At 40.5% G+C, this 23,497-nt stretch overlaps 1 protein-coding gene across 1 annotated transcript in view; it reads right to left on the reverse strand.

The window, feature by feature from the left end:
- The window catches only part of Appl1 (adaptor protein, phosphotyrosine interacting with PH domain and leucine zipper 1), a 41,516-nt gene extending 24,130 nt beyond the window's left edge, over nt 1–17,386 (reverse strand). Inside the window, exons 1-7 of the mRNA XM_008849286.3 lie at nt 17,190–17,386; nt 10,898–10,996; nt 9,446–9,505; nt 8,535–8,606; nt 5,380–5,467; nt 4,110–4,151; nt 2,849–2,907 (exon numbers count right to left, since the gene is read on the reverse strand). Of these exons, the coding sequence (XP_008847508.1) occupies nt 2,849–2,907; nt 4,110–4,151; nt 5,380–5,467; nt 8,535–8,606; nt 9,446–9,505; nt 10,898–10,996; nt 17,190–17,243 (474 nt within the window). The 5' untranslated portion in view covers nt 17,244–17,386. The remainder of the gene's footprint in view (nt 1–2,848; nt 2,908–4,109; nt 4,152–5,379; nt 5,468–8,534; nt 8,607–9,445; nt 9,506–10,897; nt 10,997–17,189) is intronic.
- Nucleotides 17,387–23,497: the final 6,111 nt, after the last annotated feature.

A 23,497-nucleotide genomic window follows, 5' to 3' on the forward strand; every position in this document is an offset into this window, starting at 1 on the left:
CACAATGGATTCCCCTTCCTACTATAGGACTTGTAATTTCTACTATAAACTCTCTCTCAAAAGTAGGGTTTGGAAGTGTGGCTCAGAGGTAGGCTATTATTGCCTACTATTCACAAGGCCCTGAGTACAATGCCCAGTGGGTATGGGGAACAACTCCCAAAAGAATTTCTTCCTCTCCTCTTTCAATAACAGTAACAGTCACTGTAACTTTACGAACCATTCCATTATCTTTTTGCTGGATTCCCCAGTACTGTCCTTATCCATTTTCATTAGTGCTTTGTTATATAAAATAGCTGTGTGGCATTACTCACTTAGAATCCTTTGCTGGCTGTTCACTCCCTCTAATGCAAATTCCGAGGCCATAAATATAAGCAAAAAAACTATTGGGCATTGGGAGGGAGGGGGCACTGTTTGTGTTTGAAGATACTATCTCATTCTATAGCCTAGGCTGAACTTAAACTCATTATGTAGTACAGGCTAGCCTCAAACGTTCAGTGATCTTCCCACTTACACTTCCCAAGTGCTGGAATCACAGGTGTGAGTCACTATACCTAGAAGCTACTTTGTCATTTCTGCCATATCTCCCCAAACACATCTAGAGACACGTCGTCATAATCACTTTCCATCGCCACTGTACTAATCATGACTAGAATTTAGTTAATTCTGCTAAGAAAGGTACTCGGCATGCACTATCTAATTTCACCTTCACAATTATTGTTTTGTGGGATTTTTTGTTTTGTTTTTGCATAGGGCAATGAAGACTTGGAATTAATAATACATGACCTTAGGCAATGTAGTAGGAAACCTCGGATTTGTTCCCAATTTGACTCCAAAGTCAGTCCTCTCAAACTTTATATTCTCCAAACTCTACAGTACGCCACTACAGAGGCTGTTGGGGTTTTTTTTGTTTTGTTTTGTATTATTTTGTTTTGTTTTGTTTTAAGGAAAGTCCTCTCCAAGCACCAAACAATGTTGCCCACTTATCTACAAGCCACATGTCACCTCTTAAATGTATCCTATCCTCTTTCCCAACTCACCAGCAAAGCTCTTTCTGTACTCTTTTCAGGAAAATCTCTATTACTACATTTAAACTGTGTTAATTCATGCAGTCTCCTCCTCCTTGTATTCCAGCATGCACTTACACAAAAGCCTCCAATGAATGTGGACTGTGTACTCTGAGAGCAGGGGTGGAGCCTATGTACATTATTCCCCGAAGGCATCAACGCACTGCTTGATAAATAGATGCTCAATAATGTTTATTAATTTTTTAAATTGTTTTAAAGTATTTGGAAGAGCCAGAGCAATACAAAGCATGCCAAATTTTATAGCCTAGACCCTCAAAAGTCCCCTGGGAGAAAACTGCAGGAGAATAAAATCTCTGGTCTGGATAAAGACCCAACTTTCACGTCAGGCATGGTGGCACATGCCTATAATCCAAGCACTTGAGAGGCAGAGGCAGGTGGTGAGATGTGAGATCTAGGCCAACCTAGTCTCTATAGTGAGTTCTAGGTAAGCTGGGTCTACAGGGAGACCCTGTCTAAAGAAAACAAAAATTTTTAAAAAGATCTAACTTCCCAGTTTTGCTGATCATAGGATGACCCCTAGGAAGGAAAGTTAAGTCATGCTAAGAGATGGGTGGAATACCTAGTGGATTAATGAGATGATAAACTTTTCTTGCCTGGAATCCTGCCCCCCGCCCCCAATGCAGGACTGGGTTACAGACATGTGGCTCTCTTCAGAAAAGTGTAACCTCTCCTTTTCTTATTTACATCTTTATTTCTAACCATGCTTTCCCAAACATTTTGGGCTCTTACTTTTTCCCTAAAGCTTCTTTCCCCTCCCTGTCATGTGGCTGTCAGTTCACCACCTATCTGGCCTCCATGCCAATTCTCAACTAGCATGACTTTATGGCTTTTCTCCTTCTCCCCATCATTCTCCTCTTCAAGGTAGCTACTGAGATTTATAGCTTGACTGCTCTGAGGATTTTTTTCCTTCAATTCTAATAAAATGTCCTAAAGCTTCCTTTTGAGTCTTCTTAAATTCTTTTATGAATGATTCTAAGAACCTTAAGTGTACCCTGTTTTTCCCTATATCAAAATGACTAATGTAGATCTCTAACTGTGTATACTTTGGCAGTATTTGCACAATCAGGTAAACTGTGTACTGAAATTAGAAATAGAAAGCAGATTTTTGGCCTGATCACTGCATGAACAGCATTCTCTCTGCTGTCACAGTAGCTGTTACATCCTAAGTCCTGCTCAGTCATTGATTCCCATAAACAGCCACTGTGTGTCCACCAACAGCTCCAGTCAAGGCTGTAGTCACCAAGTCCCAGCCAAGCAGAGATAACCCACAAGCATCAGTATAGCTACACATCGAGCCCTGGATTAAGTCATTCGAGAAGAGTGCATTTTTCCTCAAATATAGTATTTCTGGATTTCACGCCTTGAAAAAATATCAAAAAGCATAAATACTTAAGTAAAGAAAGCATCACACCAGAATTTCACTGAGGTATACATGGGACTTTCTATCTCACAAGGTATTTCTGAATACATCTGTGGTCAAAATGAAAACAAAACATACACAAAATTATCAGAATACAAAGCAAAAAGAGGAAGTTTTCTATACTGGGAATCAACTACATTTTTAGAATAGCTATGTCAAATACTGGTAGAAGAAAAGCATTTTGTTTAAAAAGACTACAAATTGTTTAAAGGTTTTGAACAGCTAGGAAGAATAAGAGTAAAACTGCAAAAAATGTTCTATTTGCTCTGTTTTAAAATAGGAAAAACTAAACCACCTAATGAAATAGCCACTAACTATGATACTCAAGAAACGTGCAGCACACCTTGTCATTCTCTCTCTTTTTGGACAATCGACTGTATCTGTTAATTGCAGCATCATGATCTGAAAGCAGAAATGAAGATTAATAATACAACAGCACATATAAAACCTATAAATGCTGTCCACAGCTTCCACATGGGACTCTTTCTGCACATGTACTACAGCCAGGCTAAAGTTCCCTATGACATGATCGCTACATTCAGATTTTCCCCACAGCCAAGTTTCCCTTAAATTATACGACTACATATCAAACTGGCAGAAAACGCTGACTTTCAAAGAAACCATAATCTATTAAAGCTTTAAAAACTTTCAGTACAAAAAAGAATAAATGTTTGTTAAAGAAAAACAGAAGAGCTAAAGACGTAACTCAGTGGTAGAAGGCTTGCCTAGCATGCACAAGGCCCTAGGTTCAAGCCCCAGCACAGGAGAAGGGAAGGAAAAGGAGGGGGGTAGGGGAATGGAATATTTAGGTACAGCAGACTATTACACAACCTCTTCAGGTATTATGGAGATAGTAAATTGTAAGACTGATATTGGGGGCTAGAGAGATGGCTCAGTGGTTAAGAGTACTGGCTGCTCTTGCAGAGAACCCAGGTTCAATTCCCAGCACCCACACGACAGCTAACAATTATTCGTAACTCCAGTTCCAGGGGAATCCGACACCTTCTTCTGACCTCCTCAGGCACTGCAGGACATGGGTGCACTTGCATGCATACAGGCAATAGACTCATACACATAAAATAAAAATAACAAATAATAAATAATAATAAAATTTTTAGAAAGACTGAGGTAACTGTCTTTTTTTTTTTTTGACAGCACACAGGAGGTAGAGGCAGGTGGATCTCTTTGAATTTGAGGCCAGCTTGGTCTACATAGTGGTTTCTAGGCTAGACAGGGCTACATACAGTGAGGCCCTGATCCAAAAAATAAAATTGAATTTTTTTTTTTGCAAAAAGTGTATTCAAATAACACTGCTGATGTAAATAATATAATATTCCCTTAATCTTTTTTTTTTTTTTTAAGTTTTCTGAGACAGGGTCTGCCTGTAGCGCCAGCTAGCATGGAACTTACTATGTAGACCAGAATGGCCTCAATCTCCACAGAGATCTGCCTGCCTCTGCCTCCCAATTGCTAAGATTAAAGGCATGCACCACCATGCCTACCTACTTAATTTTTAAAATTAGGTTAATTTTTTTTAATTATTACATTGATTTAGTCATGATGTATACTGACAAATAGATCAATAAAACATATTTAGGGCTTACCATTACTAGCAATCTGAAACACCTCTTTTAACGTCAGTATTTCTGAAAAAGTTAAAAAATTTCAGCTTAGCATATTTATGAAATATCTTGGCCTATTTATAAAACAATTAGCATCACTTAAGCCATAATTAATATTCAAATAACAGTTTATACTGCCATGTTCAAAGTGAAAAAGTTATTATATTAGCTAGTCTATGAAACATTCACAGTCATTAACATACAAAGAAAACAATCTACCTGCTACAAATAATATGATACAAATTTTAAAGCCCACTGTAAATGCTAAGATATGCAAATATTCTGATGTAGTAATTTATTTTTGATATATGATTAATAACTTCAAATGCTGAATGAGAAAGAAGATAATTATGTTTGTTCCACATATAATTTAAGCACTTTACCATTCAATTTTCTACCTACCTAATGTCTGTATGATTGAGTTTATAAATTATAAGTAAGAAAATTAAGTTCTATAATATGTTCATTTTATCACCTGCTAACCCTAAGTGGGCAAAAATATCCAACTAGTAAGTTCACTAACTACCACAGTGGTTAGACGTGCCAGTGCCCCTACCTCCCACCACCCTAGCCCATACAAGCTTCTATGCTCTGGACAGTATCCTATTTCAGGTCTTGGTTATTAGCTCATTGGACTCTTAGACTTTCTTAGTCCAGTCTCCTAGAACCAAATCCACTTTATTCCATCCTCCAAAAGCATAAGGATTATGTTCCAGTGACCTCTTTTTGCTCATACACTCCAGTCCAACAACTTCAGCAGGCACTAGCTCTATCTAATCTATTTCTCCACTCGTCTTCTGCCTTGCCCAACACATTCAGCACTGTAGTTGGATCTCATATTCTCAAAACAAGCAACGTATTTCAACAACCCATACCTCTATGCATTCTGTTATCCCTAAGAGAACCACTCTCCTCTCTTCTGGAAAATTCTTCTTCAGCATTCAATGCTCAGGGCACATCTTTGGTGAAGCTTTTTGACCTTCTCCTCTGAGCCCCCATAGTTTTTTCTCATTCCTTAATTATGAAACACAGTATCCTAATTATGTGTTTACCAATCTTTCTTGAGGGAAGGGATACCACTATTTGTCAGAATCTAGTTCAATATCTATCAAGAGCTTCCATAAATGTCTAGTGATTAAAGTAAATGTAGCACAGGTTATGGTCAGAACTGGTTTAGATGAAGTAATATGAAGTCTACAAGCATTGATCTTCTGACAACTGATAAAAATAAACATAAGGTTGACTTTAATACCTTTCAGATCTCTTTCTTTAAACTGGGTAATGGGGAACATCATGGCATCAGCAAGTTGAGTTGAAAGTACCGCATGACAAGAGCTAAGCTAGTAAAAGAAAGACCAAAAAAGGCCAAATAACTAACAGATAACACTTATAACTATTAAACGTCTTTACTAATATTATGTAAATTAGCTAGACTCCAGTAAAAAGAAAAAAGGCTTTGACATATTTTACAAAAGAAAATCCTAAAGCTTATGTAATATAGTAGAAAATAAACAGTCAAAAGAAATTTCAGGGGCTCGAGAGATAGCTCAGTGGTTAAGAACAGTGACTGCTCTTGCAGAGGACCCAGGTTCAAATTCCAACACCCACATGACAGCTAATGACCATCTGTAACACCAGTTCCAGAGAATCCAACATCCTCTTCTGGCCTCTGTGGGCATTGCACAACATGGGTACACTTACACAGATGCAGGCAAAACTCACACACATAAAATTTTAAAAAATAATAAAGAAAATACTTTTTTAAAAAAATTCCATTTAAAACAAAAAAAAAAATTCAGGATGATCCTGTGTTTAACAAAAAATTCTCAATGTGACTCCAAAAGCATAAGCAACAAAATAAAATGAAAAATGAGCTCATTAAAAACTTTGGCCGTGCGTGGTGGTTCACACCTTTAGTCCCAGCACTTGGGAGGCAGAGGCAGGTGGATCTTTGTGAGTTCAAGGCCTGCCTGGTCTACATAGTGAGTTCCAGGCCAGCTGGGGCTACAGGGAGACCCTGTCTCAAAAAGACCAAAAAAAGTAAGTAAAAACTTTTATCCATCAGAGGATACTATCAAGAAAGTGAAGCTAACTCAGAGAATGAGAGAAAACATTTGCCAATCACATAATTAAGAAGAAACCTGCATCTCCAAAACTCCTAATGGCAAATAATCCCAATTTTTAAAATGGGCAAAGGATCTCCAAAGATATACTAATGGTTGATAATGCTCAATATCATTAGCTATCTGAAAAATGCCAATCAAAATGACTGAGATACCACAGCATTCCCATTTAATGATTGTAATTTAAAAAATGAAAACAGAGGCTCGAGAGATGGCTCAGCGGTTAAGAACACTGACTGTTCTTGCAGAAGACCGGGGTTCAAATCCCAGCATCCACATGGCAGCTAACAACTGTCCAGTAACTCCAGTTCCAGGGGATCTGACAGTCTCTTCTGTCCTCCACAGGCATTGCACAACACAGGTGCACTTACCTACATGCAGGCAATACACACAATTTTTAATAAAATGAAAACAATTGCTGGCAAGAGCTGCAGAATAAATAGAATTCTGCTACACTGTTCACAGGCCAATATGAAACAATTTGACAGTTCCTCAAAAAGTTCAATATAAATTATCAAATAACCAAGCAATCCCACTCCTGAGCATATACCCCAAAGACTGAAAACTGGTGCTCAAAAAATCAAACTTGTATATGAATGGTCACAGTCAAAAGGAAAATAATCCAAACACCCATAATGAGTAGATAAACAAAATATAGTAATATACACCTATACAATAAAATTTTATTCAACCAAAAGAATGAAGTGCCAGCACAGAAAACTCGAACACTAAATGAAAGAAGACAGGTCCCAAAATCCACAAACTGTATGGGTTAATTTATATGAACTATCCTCACAGGCAAATCTATAGAGATAGAAGACTAAGAGTAGTTACTGCCAAAGACTAGGGAGAACGGAGACGGGAAAGTGACAGCTTAGAGGGAAAATATTTCCTTTGGGATGATGCAAATGTTCTTGAACTAAATAACTGTGATGGTTGCACAGCACTGTGAATGTATTAAATCTTATGAGTGTCAAACATATGCATTTTACCATAATTTTTTTAAAAATGGAAAATATCCCATTCCCTGTATTTTGTTGTTTGTTTTGTTTACTTACAGTGCTAAGGATCAAACCCAGGGCCTTGTACATCCTAAGTAATTACTCTACCACTAAGCTATATCCCAACCCAGGATTATTTTTATATTGATATCCTAGAAGGTACTAGAAAAACTGGGGCTAGGGTATATCTTACTGGTAGAGCACTTGCCTAGCACTTGTGAGGCCATGAGTTAGACCTCTAGCATGGCAAAAAGTGTGTATGAATAATTACACACATACACACACACACACACACACACACACACACAACTAAAAAGCTTTCACTGCAAAAGTAGAGAACAGAGCTGGGCGTGGTGGCGCACGCCTATAGTTCCAGCACTTGGGAGGCAGAGGCAGGTGGATCTCTGTGAGTTCAAGGCCAGCCTGGTCTACATAGTGAATTCCAGGACAGCTGGGGCTTACAGGGAGACCCTGCTTCAAAAAGACCAAAAAAAAAAAGAAGAGAACAGTTATGGACTGTCCATACATCTCTCACTACTTTTTTCCTTCTAACTTCTAGGTCTTCATGTAGTTGCTGTTTTATGATTTGTTGTGATTGATGGTTTGAGAAATTAAGGGTTAATTTGGAAAGATTAATAAGGACTGAATAGTAAAGTGTTGTTTGTTGACAAAGGAAACCACGGGGCTAGAGATATGGCTCAGCAGTTAGGAACACTGGTTGTTCTTGCAGAGGACCTGGGTTCAAATCCCAGCACCCACATGGCAGCTAACAACTGTTCTAACTCCAGTTCCAGGGGATCCAACACCCTTTTCTGACCTCCACGGGCATTGCACAACATGGGTGCACTTACATACAATGCAGGCAGTACACACATACACAAAAAATAAAAATAATAAATAAAAATACTGTTCTTATAAGACAGTCATCAAAATGTACAAATATTGCTTTTAATAGCAATCTTTGTAATAAAACTTTATTCATAACCTGAACTATAAAAGTTTTCAATAAGGGCCATAGAGATGGCTCAGTGGGTATAGGTACCTGCTTTGCCTAATGACCTCAGTTTGGCCCCAGAAACCCACAAGAGAGAACTGGAAGGAGAGAACTGACTCCTGAAAGATGTCCTCTAACCTCCACACACACACCACAGCGTCCATGCACCCACCCATCCACCCACACCCATCCATAAAATAAAGTGTAATAAAAAGTCATAAAGTTCCCAATAAAAGCTTAAAATCTTGAGTAGCTTAAAGATCACCTATTCAAGCAAAATAACACTTACCTCATCTATAACCTTTGAAAACTGCTGTAAAGTAGAACTCATAACTTCATCATCACCCCCCAATGGAAAACGCTGAAAAGTGAGAAACACAGACGACATAAAGGTTCAATACAATGTTTTTTTGTGAATAACATCACAATCTGTGTTTTCAAGAAACTTTAGAATACTAAACTTTTGAACAATCTCCAAAAATACCCTTTTAATAAACTAAGTTTTATAATCAATAAACAAATGTTAGTGAAATAATGAATGTATTCCATACTGGGAGTTCAAAGATTTGGTTTTCAGTTGAATTCCTTCAATAACTAAACTTGTAACCTTGAGCATGCCTCAGTTTCTTTCTTAATAAAAAGAAATCTGGAAAGTAGATATCCTGTGTTTTAACGTTAAATCATTAACATTATCTCAACAGAAGAGCAATAGTGAAATTCAATGGCATATTCTGTGAACTCAAGAAAACCCAAGACATTATGCATGGTAACGCACGCCTGTAATCACAGCACTTGGAAGGCCAAGCAGAAGGATCAAGAGTTTGAAAGCAGCCTGACCTACATTGTAAGATTTTGCTGTAAAAAAATAAAATAAAAAGCCTAAATAGTCTTGATGGGAAAAGCGTATCTGTACAGATACTATATGATTACATGTTAAATCATGCTTTAAACTCTGATATATGGGGGCTGGAGAGGTGGCTCAGTTGGTTTAAGAGCATAGGCTGTTATTGCAGAGAATCCGGGTTTGGTTCCCAGCACCCATATGGCAGCTAACAACTGTCAGTAACTCCAGTTCTGGGAGATCTGACAAGACCCTCTTCTGGCCTCCGTAGGCATTGCATGCATGTGGTACCCTTATATACATGCCACAAAACAGTCATACACATAAAAATAAGTTAATTAGAATTTTGATATATGTACCTGTTTTTCATATTCTTTCAAAAGTTTTGAAGTCAGATGTGTTGCCGCACTTAATTCATTCTAAGGAAAAAGATTAGCATTCAAATTAGCACAATATTGCTGATTAAGAAAAATGTTTTAATTGATGATATCTAGGCCACCTTCATTTTTTGTCACTTTATTCTATGTATATTTTTAAATCCTCATCAGTGAAAGGGAGCTTCCATTAAAAGTGTTTCAAAAGAAAAACCAGGAGACACTACTGAAGAATTTCAGCAATGTTCCAGATATATACTTTTTTTTTTTCCCAAGACAGGGTCTCAGGCTGGCCTCAACTATGCAGCAGAGAATGACCTTGAACTCCTGATCCTCCTGCCTCTACCTCCAAGGCATTACAGGTGTATGCCATCACACCCAACTTCAGATATGTGTTTTTTACCTTATTTTCTAATAAAAAGTAAGCATTAAATATTTTTAAAGCTAGAAAAAAACTGTACATAACTTCAGTAAAATTTTTAGAGATTCCATGTGAATGACTGTTTATTCTATTTAGAGGTTATAGAACCATACTGTAAGCATTCAATAACATACAACAAAAATGTGTTTAACGCAGGTCATAACACAGCAACACAGCCACATGAAAGGATTTTTTTATTAATTCAGTTTTTTTCAGTCATATGATAAAATACTTCACTTATTAATTGAACGTATATGGTCAAAAATTAAGTCTTGACAGTCTATCTCAATGAAAAATTTTAAAAACTACTGTAGCAACTCTTTAAGTGCATATGAAAATATGAATCCAGAAAGAAAAGAAAATGAAAAGGATAACAAAATAAAACATATACACTTAACTAATCCCACAGAAAATATTTCAATAGAACCCAGGTTGTTTTAAAGTTTATAAATTATGGTCAGGCATGGTGGCACATACCTTTGATCCTAGTACTTGGGAGACAGAGGCAGGCAATCTCTTTGAGATTGAGGCCAGCCTGGTCCATATAAAGTAGCGAGTTCCAGGCCAGTTGGGGCTACAGGGAGACCCTGTCTCAAAAAAAAAAAAAATCATAGCCTTCTAAAATCATCTCCATGTATCTCAGAACTACTAACTAGATAGAAGCTGGCTACTTTCAAAGCCTTTACTTTAAACTTAAAAGCATGATTAGGGAAAATGCTAGTGATGACATGAGGTCTTCAGTCAATTAATTCACTATCAGTGAGTTTCAAGAAGAAAGCTCTCACTATGTTTAAGAGGGGGAGACAGATGCTTTAATCTGGTTACTTCTTTAGTGCTACAAACCAAAACTAAAACCTGAATTCTGTAATCAAATACACTTAGTGTTCATTCATCCTGTCAACAAATATTACTATGGCTCAAGAGAAGACCAGCAAACCAGGCAGATGTTATCTCTACCCTCATGGGGCTTAGAGATTCACTTTTAAACAGGACTGTGTTAGACTTTAGCTTTTTACCTGTGCATCATAAATCCGATGCATAGCTTGATACAACTGGTTCATATAGTTGGAAATAGCGGTAGCATCTTCTTCAAAAACACCCAATAAAGACCTAGTCTGTGAAATAAAATTTTAAAGTTTACATTAATCAGTATATAAAATCAGATAAACACCTTTTTTTTTTCTTTCTTTTTCAGTTTTTTGAGACAGGGTCTCCCTGTAGCCCCAGCTGGCCTGAAACTCACTATGCACACCAGGCTGGTTTTGAACTCACCGAGATCTGCCTGCCTCTGCCTCCCGAGTGCTGGGATTAAAGGCGTGAGCCACCATGCCCAGCCAAATACCTCTTTTCTAAAAGAGCAAAAACCCTAAGATAATAGAGTTCTAGTAATTGTTTTTATCTATTTTAAATATTTTGATAGTAATGCCAAGAAGTCAGTGTTTTTTGTTCTCAATTTCACTTTATTAAAGAAGTCACAGACTTCTGTGTGGTGGTGCATGCCTTTAATCCCACGCTTGGGAGGCAGAGGCAAGTGGATCTCTTTGAGTTCAAGGTCAGCTAGGGCTGACCTACAATAGCAGGTTCCAAACTAGCTGGGGCTACCGAGAGATCCTGTCGCAAAAAACAAAGGGGGGGGCGGCCTGGAGAGATGGCTCAGAGGTTAAGAACACTGGTTGTTCTTGCAGAAGACCTGGGTTTGAATCCCAGCACCCACATGGCAGCTAACAACTGTCCGTAACTCCAGTTCCAGGAGATCTGACGGCCTCTTCTGTCCTCCATGGGCACTGCATGACACAGGTACACTTACCTACACGCAGGCAATATACTCATACACATAAAATAAAAATAATAAAATATTTTAAAGAAGAAATCACATAAACTTTAGAAGGAATAAAAAAGGTATGCTTCTACGATTTAAAGATTCTGTAATTAAAACTAAAATCAAGAGCCATATAGGAGTGCCACGTTTTTAATAAGAAATAAAGCTTAAAGTCTAAAGAATGACATCCCTACACACACATATAGTTTGTTTTGAGATACTAGGCTGACCTAGAACTCACTACATAACCCAAACTGGCCTCAAACAACCTATGATTCTCCTGCTTCAGCCTCTGAAGTGCTGAGATTACAGATGTGAACCATCACACCTGGCTAGACTTCGTGTTTTTATTCAGTAACTTCCTGTATTCAAATGAGGAAGTTAAGTCAATTAGGTCTAAAGAGAGAAAAAAGAACGTTATGGAGCCATCATTTTCAGTCCTCTACTTCAAGAGTCTTTTTTGTCTTTATCATTCTGCCTCAGCCTCTTAGTAGCTGAGACTCCAGGCAGGCGCCACCACTCGGCTAGACTGACAGTCTTTTTCACCCTAGTACTCTAGTCCATTTCTCCCTACTGCTATCAAAAAGGAAATGTGGGTATGGTGGCTCATGCCTGTAATGTCACTGGGACACTGAAGCAAGAGACTACTGTGAGTTTGAACCAGCCTGGAATAGAGTGAAACCCTATCTTAAAAAAAAAAAAAAAAGCAAAAGAGGCATGGTGTATAATGCCTGTAATTCTAGCACTTGGAGGCAGGAAGATCAGGAATTTAGGGCCAGCCTTAGCTACATAGCAAATGGGAAGCCAGTCTAGACTACATTATACTGAGGGGGGGTACCAATTACTTTCTAAAGTTCATATCTGTTCTTATACATGAACAAGATTCAAGCCAGGTGTGATGGCACACGTCCCTATTCCCAGCAGTCAGGAGGCAGAGGCAGGCGGATCTCTGTGAGTTCGAGGCCAGCCTGGTCTACATAGTGAGTTCCAGGCCAGCTGGGGCTACTGGGAGACCCTGTCTCAAAAAATTAATTAATTAATTAACAAGATTCACTGAGATACTTATTTTCAAAACAATATACAAACATGAACAAGGCATGTCCTAATAGAGACTTAAAATTTTCTTCTTCGGCTATTTGCAGAGTACTGTTTTGGGGCAATATAACACTAAAGATCTTTATATTAAATCAGTTGGATTTGAAAATGCACATTAGGAGCTTTGAAAGTTTGAATAATCTTTGTTATTCTGCTTATTGAACTATATTCTAGATAAAATAGTCAAAACTGAGAAACTAGACATGGTGGTGCATGCCTTTAGTCTTAGCACTCAGAGGCAGAGAAAGGCAAATCTCTGTGAGGCTGAAGACAACCTAGTCTACATAGTGAGTTCCAGGCCAGCTAGGGCTAACAGGGAGACCCTGTCCAAAAATAAGCAAACAAAAACTGAGAAGAATATATACCCCAAAGCATTTTTCTCAACCTTATTTCTAAAAGCAGAACTTTAGGAAAACTCTCAAACAACAATGGAAGCTGGGTTGTGAGCTGGCTATGGTGACTCAAGCTAGAGTTGTAACGACTCTAGAAGCTAAAGCAGGAGGATCTCAAGCTAGTTTGAGCAACACAAGATTTCCTCTAAAAAGAAAAAAAAATTAAAAAATAAATAAAAGTAGGAGAGGGGGCCAGTTGGGACGAGGAAGGGGATCAGTGGGAAGGGGACAAGAAAGAATAAGAAGGGAGCAAATATGATGGAAAAACATTATGTACATGTATGGAAATGTCATGATGAAACCCACTATGTATAATTAATATATGCCAATAAAAGAGGCTTTTTAAAAGATTTTTAAAAGTGTGTTAAGTCAGTTATAGAAATGCACAAGCCTTGAAATTTTAAATTCAGATTTTTAAGCTATAACACAGAGAGAGAGAGAGAGAGAAAGAGAGAGAGAGAGAGAGACAAAGATATAAAGTTTTCTGTATCTTTCAATTTTTCTGAAGCAAGCAACTATTGTTTTTATAATCAAGGCCAAAAACATTTTTTAAAAAACCTATTTACAGCCAGGCATGGTGGCACACGCCTTTGATCCCAGCACTTGGGAGACCCTGTCTCAAAAACACCAAAAAACAAAACAAAACAAAAAAACTATTTACTATTTACTATAATTGAAGTTCAGAGAAGTTGAGTGACTTGCCTTAAAGCAAGAATACTGTATGGTTAAAACTCTTATTTGCAGGGCTGGAGAGATGGCTCAGCGGTTAAGAGCACTGACTCTTCTTGAAGAGGATCCGGGTTCAATTCCCAGCACCCACGTGGCGGCTACAAACCGTCCTTAACTCCAGTTCCAGGGGAATCCGAAGGCCTCTTCCGACCTCCATGGCATTGCACCACACTGGTGCACTCACATACATGCAGGCAATACACTCATACACATAAAATAAAAATAATAAATAAAATATTTTTTAAAAAAAACCTCTTATTTGCTTATTCTGTAACAAGCCTTTCCATCCTGCCCACAGGATGGAATTACCTCCAAGCATCTTACCTCCCTACAAACAAGTCTGTTGCCTTCCTAAATCCCAGTTGTCCAATTAAATTGTCCCAAATATTATCTAGTTCAAATATATTACTTCTAGAAAATGAAAGTGTATGAATGTGGTTATTTTATTAAAAATTACTATAAAGGCTGGCAAGATGGCTCAAAATGGGTAAAGGCACTTGCTACACAGGCCTAAAGACCTGAGTTCAAATCCCTTGAACCCACGTAAAAGTGGAGGACAGCATCAACCCCACAAAGTTGTCCTCTGACCTCCACATGTACACCATGGCATGCACAACACATACACATCTCACACACACACACACACACACACACACACACACAAATAAGACTTTAAAAACATTTTTTAACTACTAAAAAGGGCTATAAAAGTAAGCTGGCTCAGTAGGTAAAAGCACCTGCTGTAAAAGCAAGAGGACCTGAGTTCAAGTCCCCAGCACCCACACAAAAGCTGTGCATAGACACACATGCCTATAATCTAGGTATTGGGTAGCAGAGACAAGTGGATCCCAGTTCATTAACTAGCCAGTCTAGCTAAAACGGCAAGCTTCAAGTTCAGGGAGAAACCCTGTCTCAAAAAATGAGACAAAAAATAGAGAAAGACACATAATAATCCTCCTCTGGCCTCTGCATGTGCGTGCACAGATGCATGCACCTTACACACACATAAGCACCCACACACACACACACACACACATGCACACACAACTATAAAACTGGTGCTAGAGATATCACTCCATTGGTAAAGTACTTGTCACACAAGCATGAGGACCTGAGTTCAATCCCAAATGCCTATGTAGAAAGCTAGGCATGGTGGCAAGTACACGGTAATCCACACACTGAGAAGGGAGACAGGCAGATCCCCATGCCAGCCAAGCCTATTTGGTCCCATGAGAAACCCTTGTCTCAAAAAACAAAGTGGACAAAGCCTGAAGAGGAACAACACCTGAGCTCATCCTCAAACTGCCAAACATGCATATGTATTCATGAGCACCCACACACACACATAACACACACACACCCGCACACCACACACACAAATCACTATAAAACTGCTACTTAATGAGAAATGCTTGTCAAAAACAACAGGGCTGGGAAGACAGCTCAGCAGATAAAGCACTTTCCCCAAAAGCTTGAGGACCAGAGTTCAGATTCCCCAGAACCCACCTAAAAGCCCTGAAGGCTTGGAGGCCACATGCAATCTCAGCACTCAGGAACCAGAGACAGGGTCCCCAGAGATACCTGAACTGGCTGAACTGGAGAGCTCTAGGTTCAGGGAAAGACCCTGCCTCCACAAATAAAGTGGAGACCAATCAAGGAAGATAACAAATGTCAACTTCGGGCCTCCACATGCATACAACTGAATGCAAACACACATATACCACACATATACACACACCAAAAAAAAAAAACAACTCACAAAACCAGCATTGGGGATTTAGCTCAATGGTACAGTATTTTCATAGCAAATTCAAGGCCCTGGATTCAGTCCCAAGCACCCAAAATAATAATAATAAATAACTTTTAAACTATAAAACATGACAACTGAAAGTACTTGTGGCTCAAGCCTGCAATAAGCACTTAAGAAACAGACACAGAAAGATCTCATGTAGCCTGGGCTACAGAATGTAACTGACTGAAAAGCCAACACACACACTCTAACACTCAAGCTGTAAACTACAAGAAAAGTTCAGGTCACTGAACAATCCATTCTGTTTATAATCATTAAGGGCTATTAAAAGCAGGTTAAGTAAAAGAAGTTAAGTCAGCTTATTGAGTCTCAATTTTTTAAAAAAAGGAAAATGACAAAATTCATCTGACCAATACAAACCCACAAAATTGCTGCAAGTTATCTGAAAGAAATATAGCTTAAGACTTTATTTATATGGAGGAAATCATTAAGCAAAATTTAAACTGGCTATGAGATCAGTCAAAATGCAGGTTCCTTTTTGTCAGCATAGGCTGATAAGAGTACATTACCAGCAAGCAACTGGCCTGTGAAGATAGCTTTCAGAATGAAAAACGAGCAAATCAATTCTACAATCAAAGCCCAATTTCAACTTGACAATCAAAGCTGGCACAAGTCCATGGCAGGCGTGCCATCCAGGAAAGGAGGCTCTTTTCCTTTTTATTGGGGGGGGCGTAGGAAACTATAAAGATACATGAAATATACATTTCTCAGTAAGCATTTTTTCAGACACCAACAAGCATCTCTCCCTGTGTAAAAGCTGGCATAGGGATGAAGTTTATGCCAGTTACAGCCCCGCCAACACCATTTACAACTGCTTTCATGCAGTTCTGAAAAAAATACCAAACGGTTACATTTTCCACCATTGTCTTAAGCTAGAACAACCACAGCAGCATCAGCCTCATCGCACAAAACGCAGGGCTTTTATTTTGATGAGTCGGTGGGGGCCAAGCCCGCAGCCAGAGGCGCAGCGACGGCGGCGGCGAAGGCGTCTTCCATCACCGCAGCACTGCCGGAGTGACAGCTGCCGGCCGCGACCCCGACCCGCGGCAGGGGGCAGGCGCGCAGACTCCACGTCCACGCGAGGCACACACGGCCTCGCAGCTCCTGCCCACGAACACAGCCATCCCTCCCCAGCCGGCCGGGCCTCCACGACCACCCGACCGCCCGACCGGTTTCCTCCGAGAATCCCACCGTCAAGACGGATCACCGCAGGCCATGGCCGTAGGAGCCACACCTTTGGAGAAAGGCGAAGGGAGCCGGCGCGGACGTGAGCGCCAGGCCCCACAGGACAACGCTGGCAGCTCGGTCTGCGCCGCAGGCCCGCGAGGGCCTCCGGTAGGGCGGCCGGGCACCCACGGGCGGCGGCGCCCAGGTGGGCCGGCGGCACCTGCGGCGGCGCCAGGCCTGCGCCCGGCCGGCTCCCCTCACGACCCGCTACCCTCACCGCCCGCCGCCCTCCTCACCTGCGGGCTGTCCTCCAGCGTCTCTTCGATGGGCAGCTTGTCGATCCCCGGCATCGTGGCGAACGCAGGGCGGCGGCAGGACTATCGGCAGCCGCCCACAGCTCCGCGCGGGCCCGCCTGCAGCAGCTGACCCGGCCCGCCCTCTAGCCTGCGCCGCCGCCGCTGCCGCCGCCGCCCCAGCCAGGCACCCAGCCGCGGCCGCGCGGGAAGTCCCGCCCCCTGCCCGCCTCTGGCGCGCCCATTGGCTGGTAGAGACGCCCGTCAACGTTGCAGCGAGGACTGGGAGGTGCCTTTGCTGCGCCTGGCCCTTCCGCGAGCTCTGGCCGCCAGCTCCTTCGTGCGCGCGCATTGGATGTCAGTGGCCCCGTCACGGCCTCGCCCGCGGTTAACCCCAGCCTCGAGTGACGACCACATGGGGGGATCTGGGGAAGTTTTACTCCTGCACCATATGTAGTCAGCGACCTTGAAAAAAACCCCTATTGCCGGCGCCTCCGTTTCCTCAAATTATAACCTTTCCAGCCCTTCCCGAAGCTTCTAGTCCTAACTCCAGCAAAGGGGTGCTAACTCACAAATCTTGGGAAACCTGAAATTGTGCCGTTAACGGGGTTTGCTGGAAAATTGGTGGATGGTAGACGTGAAACTCTTGGATATCAGCATTACTCAGTTGAGTAAAGCCCATGACCCTGTTACCAATTCCTAAATTCTTAACTGGCCCAGAAGTTTGACATGCTATTATTTACAACTACCTTAATTCTTATATATTACAAAGGAAGACGTCCTTTATCCTTTAAAAAAAAAAAAAAAAAAAAACACTTCGTGAGGACCTGAGTTTAGATCCCCAAGTGAAAAACCGGGGGCGGCAGCCGGTGTGATCCCCGAACTGGGGAGAGAGACTGAAGTTGGCTGGCCACAGCCTAGCCAATCAGTGTTTCAGGTTCAGTGACAGATCCTGTCTAAATAAAAGAAGCGACTGAGGAAGATACTCCCACCCCATGTCAGGCCTCCATGTGCACACAGACATAAGCACACACTAAAATAAAATTTAAAAATAAGAATAGACACAGCAATGGTGTCAGCATACACAAGTTCCATGCAAACAAACTCAAGCAGACAAAAACCCAGCATAGAACTGGGAAAATGGACAGCAGACCCCAATCTTAGCTGAAGAAATATTGGCAACTGATTACTGCTAGGTGAGGGAGAGCTGATCTTCCTAAGATGAGGGACTACTGGACCTCAGTAGATGGACTTGCGCTGAGGAACATCGAGACACAATAGGCCTTAACACAAATGACAGAGTGTATGACTTCCAATGTGGGGGGTGACTATGGGAGGCTGTCAGTGGGGACGGGAGTATAAAAATGATTAAGATTGATTGAGATGTTCTGTATGAAAATTCACAAAAATTCAATAAAAACTATCCTTAAAAAATAAGAATATACTGGCTAATTATGTTGAGAACTGATTAGCATTTCTGTTTGATGGAAAAAGTTTTTGAAGACGCTTTAAATAGCTTCTTCAGGTTCTCCTTTTATTGTAAAGTGCAGCTCACACAGTTGGGGATTTGACCCGTGAGGCTAGACCTCTGGTCCTCTTACCACTTCACCCATTTTCTCCTGCTTCACTTTGCCTTTTTTATTTCTCTATAGTGTTATAAGAAGTTAGTCAGTATACAGAAAAAAACAGCAAAATCACTAGTATTTCCCAAAACTTTAGCCATTAACTCCGGCAGTCCATTCCACTATCATCCAAAGAGTTTGAGATGCTGGGACTGGAGAGATTGCTCAGTGGTTAGGAGCACTGGCTGCTCCTCCAGAGGATCCTGTTTTAGTTCCCAGCATCTGCATGGCAGCTAACAACAGTCCATAACTCCAGTTCCAGGGAACCTGACGCCTTCTTCTGACCTTCAAGGATATTGAATGTGCTTATATATATGGAGGCAAAACACTCATTCGCATAAAAATAAATAATTTTTTCAAAAAGTATGAGATGCTGAGTAAAGATTATTAGCTTCCTGGTTCTCCAGATATATTGGAACAAACCCAGATACTGTAAAAAAAATCCAAATATGGTAATGGGAATGAAGTTAAGGTTTTAATCTAAAGTACTAGATTTTTCCATGATTTCTTGAAAGATAAAAATTATATTTCAAAAGTTTTATCAGATAGGTCTGTATTAAAGTTTCACAGAATTACCTTTAGTGTTATGATCTTCCCATTATAGCTCTCCCTTAGGTTGTCTTTTTTTTTTTTTTTTTTTTTTGAGACAGGGTCTCTATGTAACCCCAGCTGGTCTGGAACTCACCAAGTAAACCAGGCTGGCCTCAGTCTCATAGAGATCTGCCTGCCTCTGCCTCCCAAGTGCTGGGACAAAGGCATGTGCCACCACCCCTGACCTCCCCTTAGTTTCTTTATCAACCAGTCATTCTCTCAAAGAGATCTTTATTTTTTTGAGAGAGCTGGTTTGGAGCCAATTTTTACATTATGAAGGGCTCCACGTTGTGCTATGGGTGTGTTATCCTTGATATTTCTCCTTTTCAGTCTGCTAGCACAAGCATCATGCAACTTGGCTGTAAAGAAGAAAAACTTTCAAGCAGTTAGGGGTGACACAGGTTCATAATTCCAGCATTCAGGAGGCAGAGGGAGAAGGATTCTTGCAAATTTGAGACCAGCTTGGTGTACATAAGGAGTTCCAGGCCAGCCAGGACTACATAGTGAAACCCTATGTCAAAAAAATTGAAAAAGAGAGAGAGAAGGAGGGAAAGAAAGACTTTCAAAGTAAGTGACCTTCTTGATTAAACTGTACCTTATTACAAGAAAGGACAAAAAGATAATGACAGATGATAATCAGGAGTGACAACTGATAAATAGGTATGAGAAAAAAGAATGAGTGTGTGATGTAACAAGAGGAGTTAACCAACCAGTTTGGCCAAACCAAATTCCAATAAAAAAATTCTATTTAGTATCGGAATTATCTGGATGTGATGTTAATCATAAAATTAAATAATTTTCTTCTTTCTTGTTATGTTATCTAAACTGTTTCTGTAACGTGACCTCAAGAGACTAATACAATACCTAAGAAGTGCAAATAATCATTGCCAGGCCCAGACAGTTAAAAAGCAAACAAACTCAGCTGGTCTGGAAATGGTACATCTCTTTGACCCCAGCACTCAAGAGGCAGAGGCAGGCAGATCTCTCTGAGATCAAGACCAGGGCTTGATTAAGCGCAGAGATCAACAGGTACATAGAGAGACCCTATCTCAAAACAAAAACAACCAGACTGTTGACCAATTGGGTTAAAAAGTAGTTTAGTCAAATTCTAAAACTAGAATGACTTAAAACACATATAGCGTTAGGACACTGTACACCCTGCTCATTCAAATACATGTCTTAAACTTGTATTACTATGTAATATAGGATGTACATGAACTTCTATTCCTCCTGTTTCTACCTCCTGAATGCTGAGGTAACAGGCACCTCCACCATGCCTTATCTTATGTAGTCCTGGGAATGCAACCCAGAGCTTCATGCACACTAAGTAAACACTCTACCAACTGAGCTACATCTCCAGCTCAGTAACCACTAACTTTTGTACAACTAAACAACTCAGTTCATTTTAAGCCCATTTCCTTTTATGCAGGAAACAGGGCTTGTTCAGAGAATGCCTCTGGGGTTACTGGAGACTGATATGTGGCTAGCACAGTAAAAACTTTAAACAGCCAGTTAATTATGAAAAGCAAGTCAGTGTTAAGCAGCATCCACCAAATAATTATTTGAGATACATCACACATATAATTCATTGAGACATTTCACACGTGTAATTTACAACAAAAGACATACAATCTTGTTAATAGGCTGCTTAATTATTAGCCTTATAAAATTATATTTGGTCTTATAATTAGATTTTTACATGCTACTCTGTGAAGTTCTGGTCTATAGTCTGTAATAGGAAAGAATCTGACAACCCAAATGATGCTGGGGCTTCACTTTTAAAAATTATTCCCCTAAGCACACATAAAAAATCATCTGCCGGGCGGGCGTGGTGGCGCATGCCTTTGGTCCCAGCACTCGGGAGGCAGAGGCAGGCGGATCTCTGTGAGTTCAAGGCCAGCCTGGTCTACAAAGTGAGTTCCAGGACATCTGGGGCTACAGAGAGACCCTGTCTCAAAAGACCAAAAAAAAACCCAAAAATCATCTGAAGGGCTGGGCATGTGGCACACACCTTTAATCCCAGCACTCAGGAGACAGAGGCAAGCAGATCTCTGTGAGTTCGAGGCCAGCCTGGTCTACATAGCGAGTTCCAGGCCAGCTGGGGCTACAGGGAGACCCTGTCTCAAAAAGAACCCCCCCCCCAAAAAAAAGTCATCTGAGGAGCTGTAGAGATGACTCAGCAATTAGGAGCAGTGGCTGCTCTTGCAGAGGAACCAGGTTTGGTTCTTAGCAGCCACATGGCTGCTACCAACCTACCATAACTCCAGTTCCAGAGGATCTGATGCCCTCTTCTGGCTTGAACAGGTATTGCATGACACAGGTACACTTACATACATGCAGGCAACTCTTATACATAAAATAAAAATAAATTTAAAAAAAAAATTTTAATCTCCAAATACTATAGTTAAGGTTTCCACTCTGGTGTTTGTGTCTGTGTGATGTGTGTGTGCATGGGGGAGGGAAGGATGGGTGCTGCACTCACCCATACGTGTGAATGTGGAGGCCAGAAGTCCACATTAGTATCCTAGTATCCTCTTCCATTGCTTACCATCTTTTTTTTTTTTTTTTTTTTTTTTTTTTAAAAAAAAAAAAGAGACAGGGTCTCACTATGTATTCCTGGCTGATCTAGAACTGGCTATGTAGACCAGCTAGCCTTAAACTCACAGAGATCCTCCAGCCTCCATCTCCTGAGTGCTAGAAATAAAGGTATGCACCATCACACTTGGCTCTCTTTATTTTTTGAGAGAGGGTCTCAAAAACCTGGATGTTGCTGTTTTGATTAGAATGGATGGCCAGTGAGCCCCCTGGGACCCCTGTTTCCCCAAACACATCCCAACCCTGGGGTTACAGATAGATACCACCAGCCTGGCTCTTATGTGGGTGCTAGGGACCCAAACTCAGGTTCTCTTGCTTGGACAGGAAGCACTGTACCCATTGGGCTGTCTTCCCAACCCTTCATTCTTTTCATACCTCACAATAAGGGTAAAATTTCCACATGAGTTTTGATGGGACTGTTCAAACCACAGCATTTATATTTTGGTAATTTAGAGAAAAAGAGTGCCAACAGCAAAACTATTACTATGCTGAGGTGTCTGAGGGTCTATTTGTTTGAGAGGTTTCGAATTGCTTCAAAGTTAAAAGACACATGGCCTTTATGATACTTTTTACCACCAAAAGAATTCTGGAAAAACAGCTCAAAGCGGAAGAGGATGCTGTTACAGGAGTCAGTATGTCCCATGAATGTTTAATATCTGTAAACATCTTAATTTTTACAAAATCTCTAATGGAAGTTAAAAAAACAAAATGGGGGGTTGGAGAGATGGCTCAGCAGTTAAGAGTACTGGATGCTCTTGCAGAGGACCTGGGTTCCATTCCCAGCACTCACGTGGTGGCTAACAGCTTTCCAGGGGATCCAAAGCCATCTTCTAAACTCCGCAGGCATTGCACGACATGGGTGCACTTACACTCATGCAAGAAATACATTCATACACATAAAATAAAAATAATAAAACAGCCGGGCATGGTGGCGCACGCCTGTAATCCCAGCACTTGGGAGGCAGAGGCAGACGGATTTCTGTGAGTTCAAGGCCAGCCTGGTCTACATAGTGAGTTCCAGGACAGCTGGGGCTACAGGGAGACCCTGCTTCAAAAAGACAAAAAAATAATAATAATAAAATATTTTTTTGAAAAAATAGGGTAACAGAATTGACTGACCCACATCAATTTGTTGAATGCAAGTCAGTTTCTGGGTTAATGAGCACATCTTTACATGAACACTAGATGGCACTATTAATTTAGTGTGGGACTCCAAACTGCCTTAGGGAATGACTGTCTTCATTCACCAAATATTTATTGCATAATGAGCAAACCTTAACAATCTGTGCCCTTATGGAACTTCAGTTTAGGGGGAATGGTGAGGAGAAAGACTTTAAAAAATAAACAAACAGTACTGAAATAATATGTTAAGTAATATGAGTTAAGTGTAATGGAAAATGGAGCAGGAAAATGGAATTGGGTGGGTGGCATCACAGTGTTAAATGGGCTTTTCAAAGTAGGCTTCATTGAAAAGGTGACATCTGACAGAAAATTTGAAGTCAC

The sequence above is a fragment of the Nannospalax galili genome, unplaced genomic scaffold (assembly GCF_000622305.1).
Source record: "Nannospalax galili isolate Female #2095 unplaced genomic scaffold, S.galili_v1.0 scaffold505, whole genome shotgun sequence".
In the NCBI taxonomy this organism is placed as follows: domain Eukaryota; kingdom Metazoa; phylum Chordata; class Mammalia; order Rodentia; family Spalacidae; genus Nannospalax; species Nannospalax galili.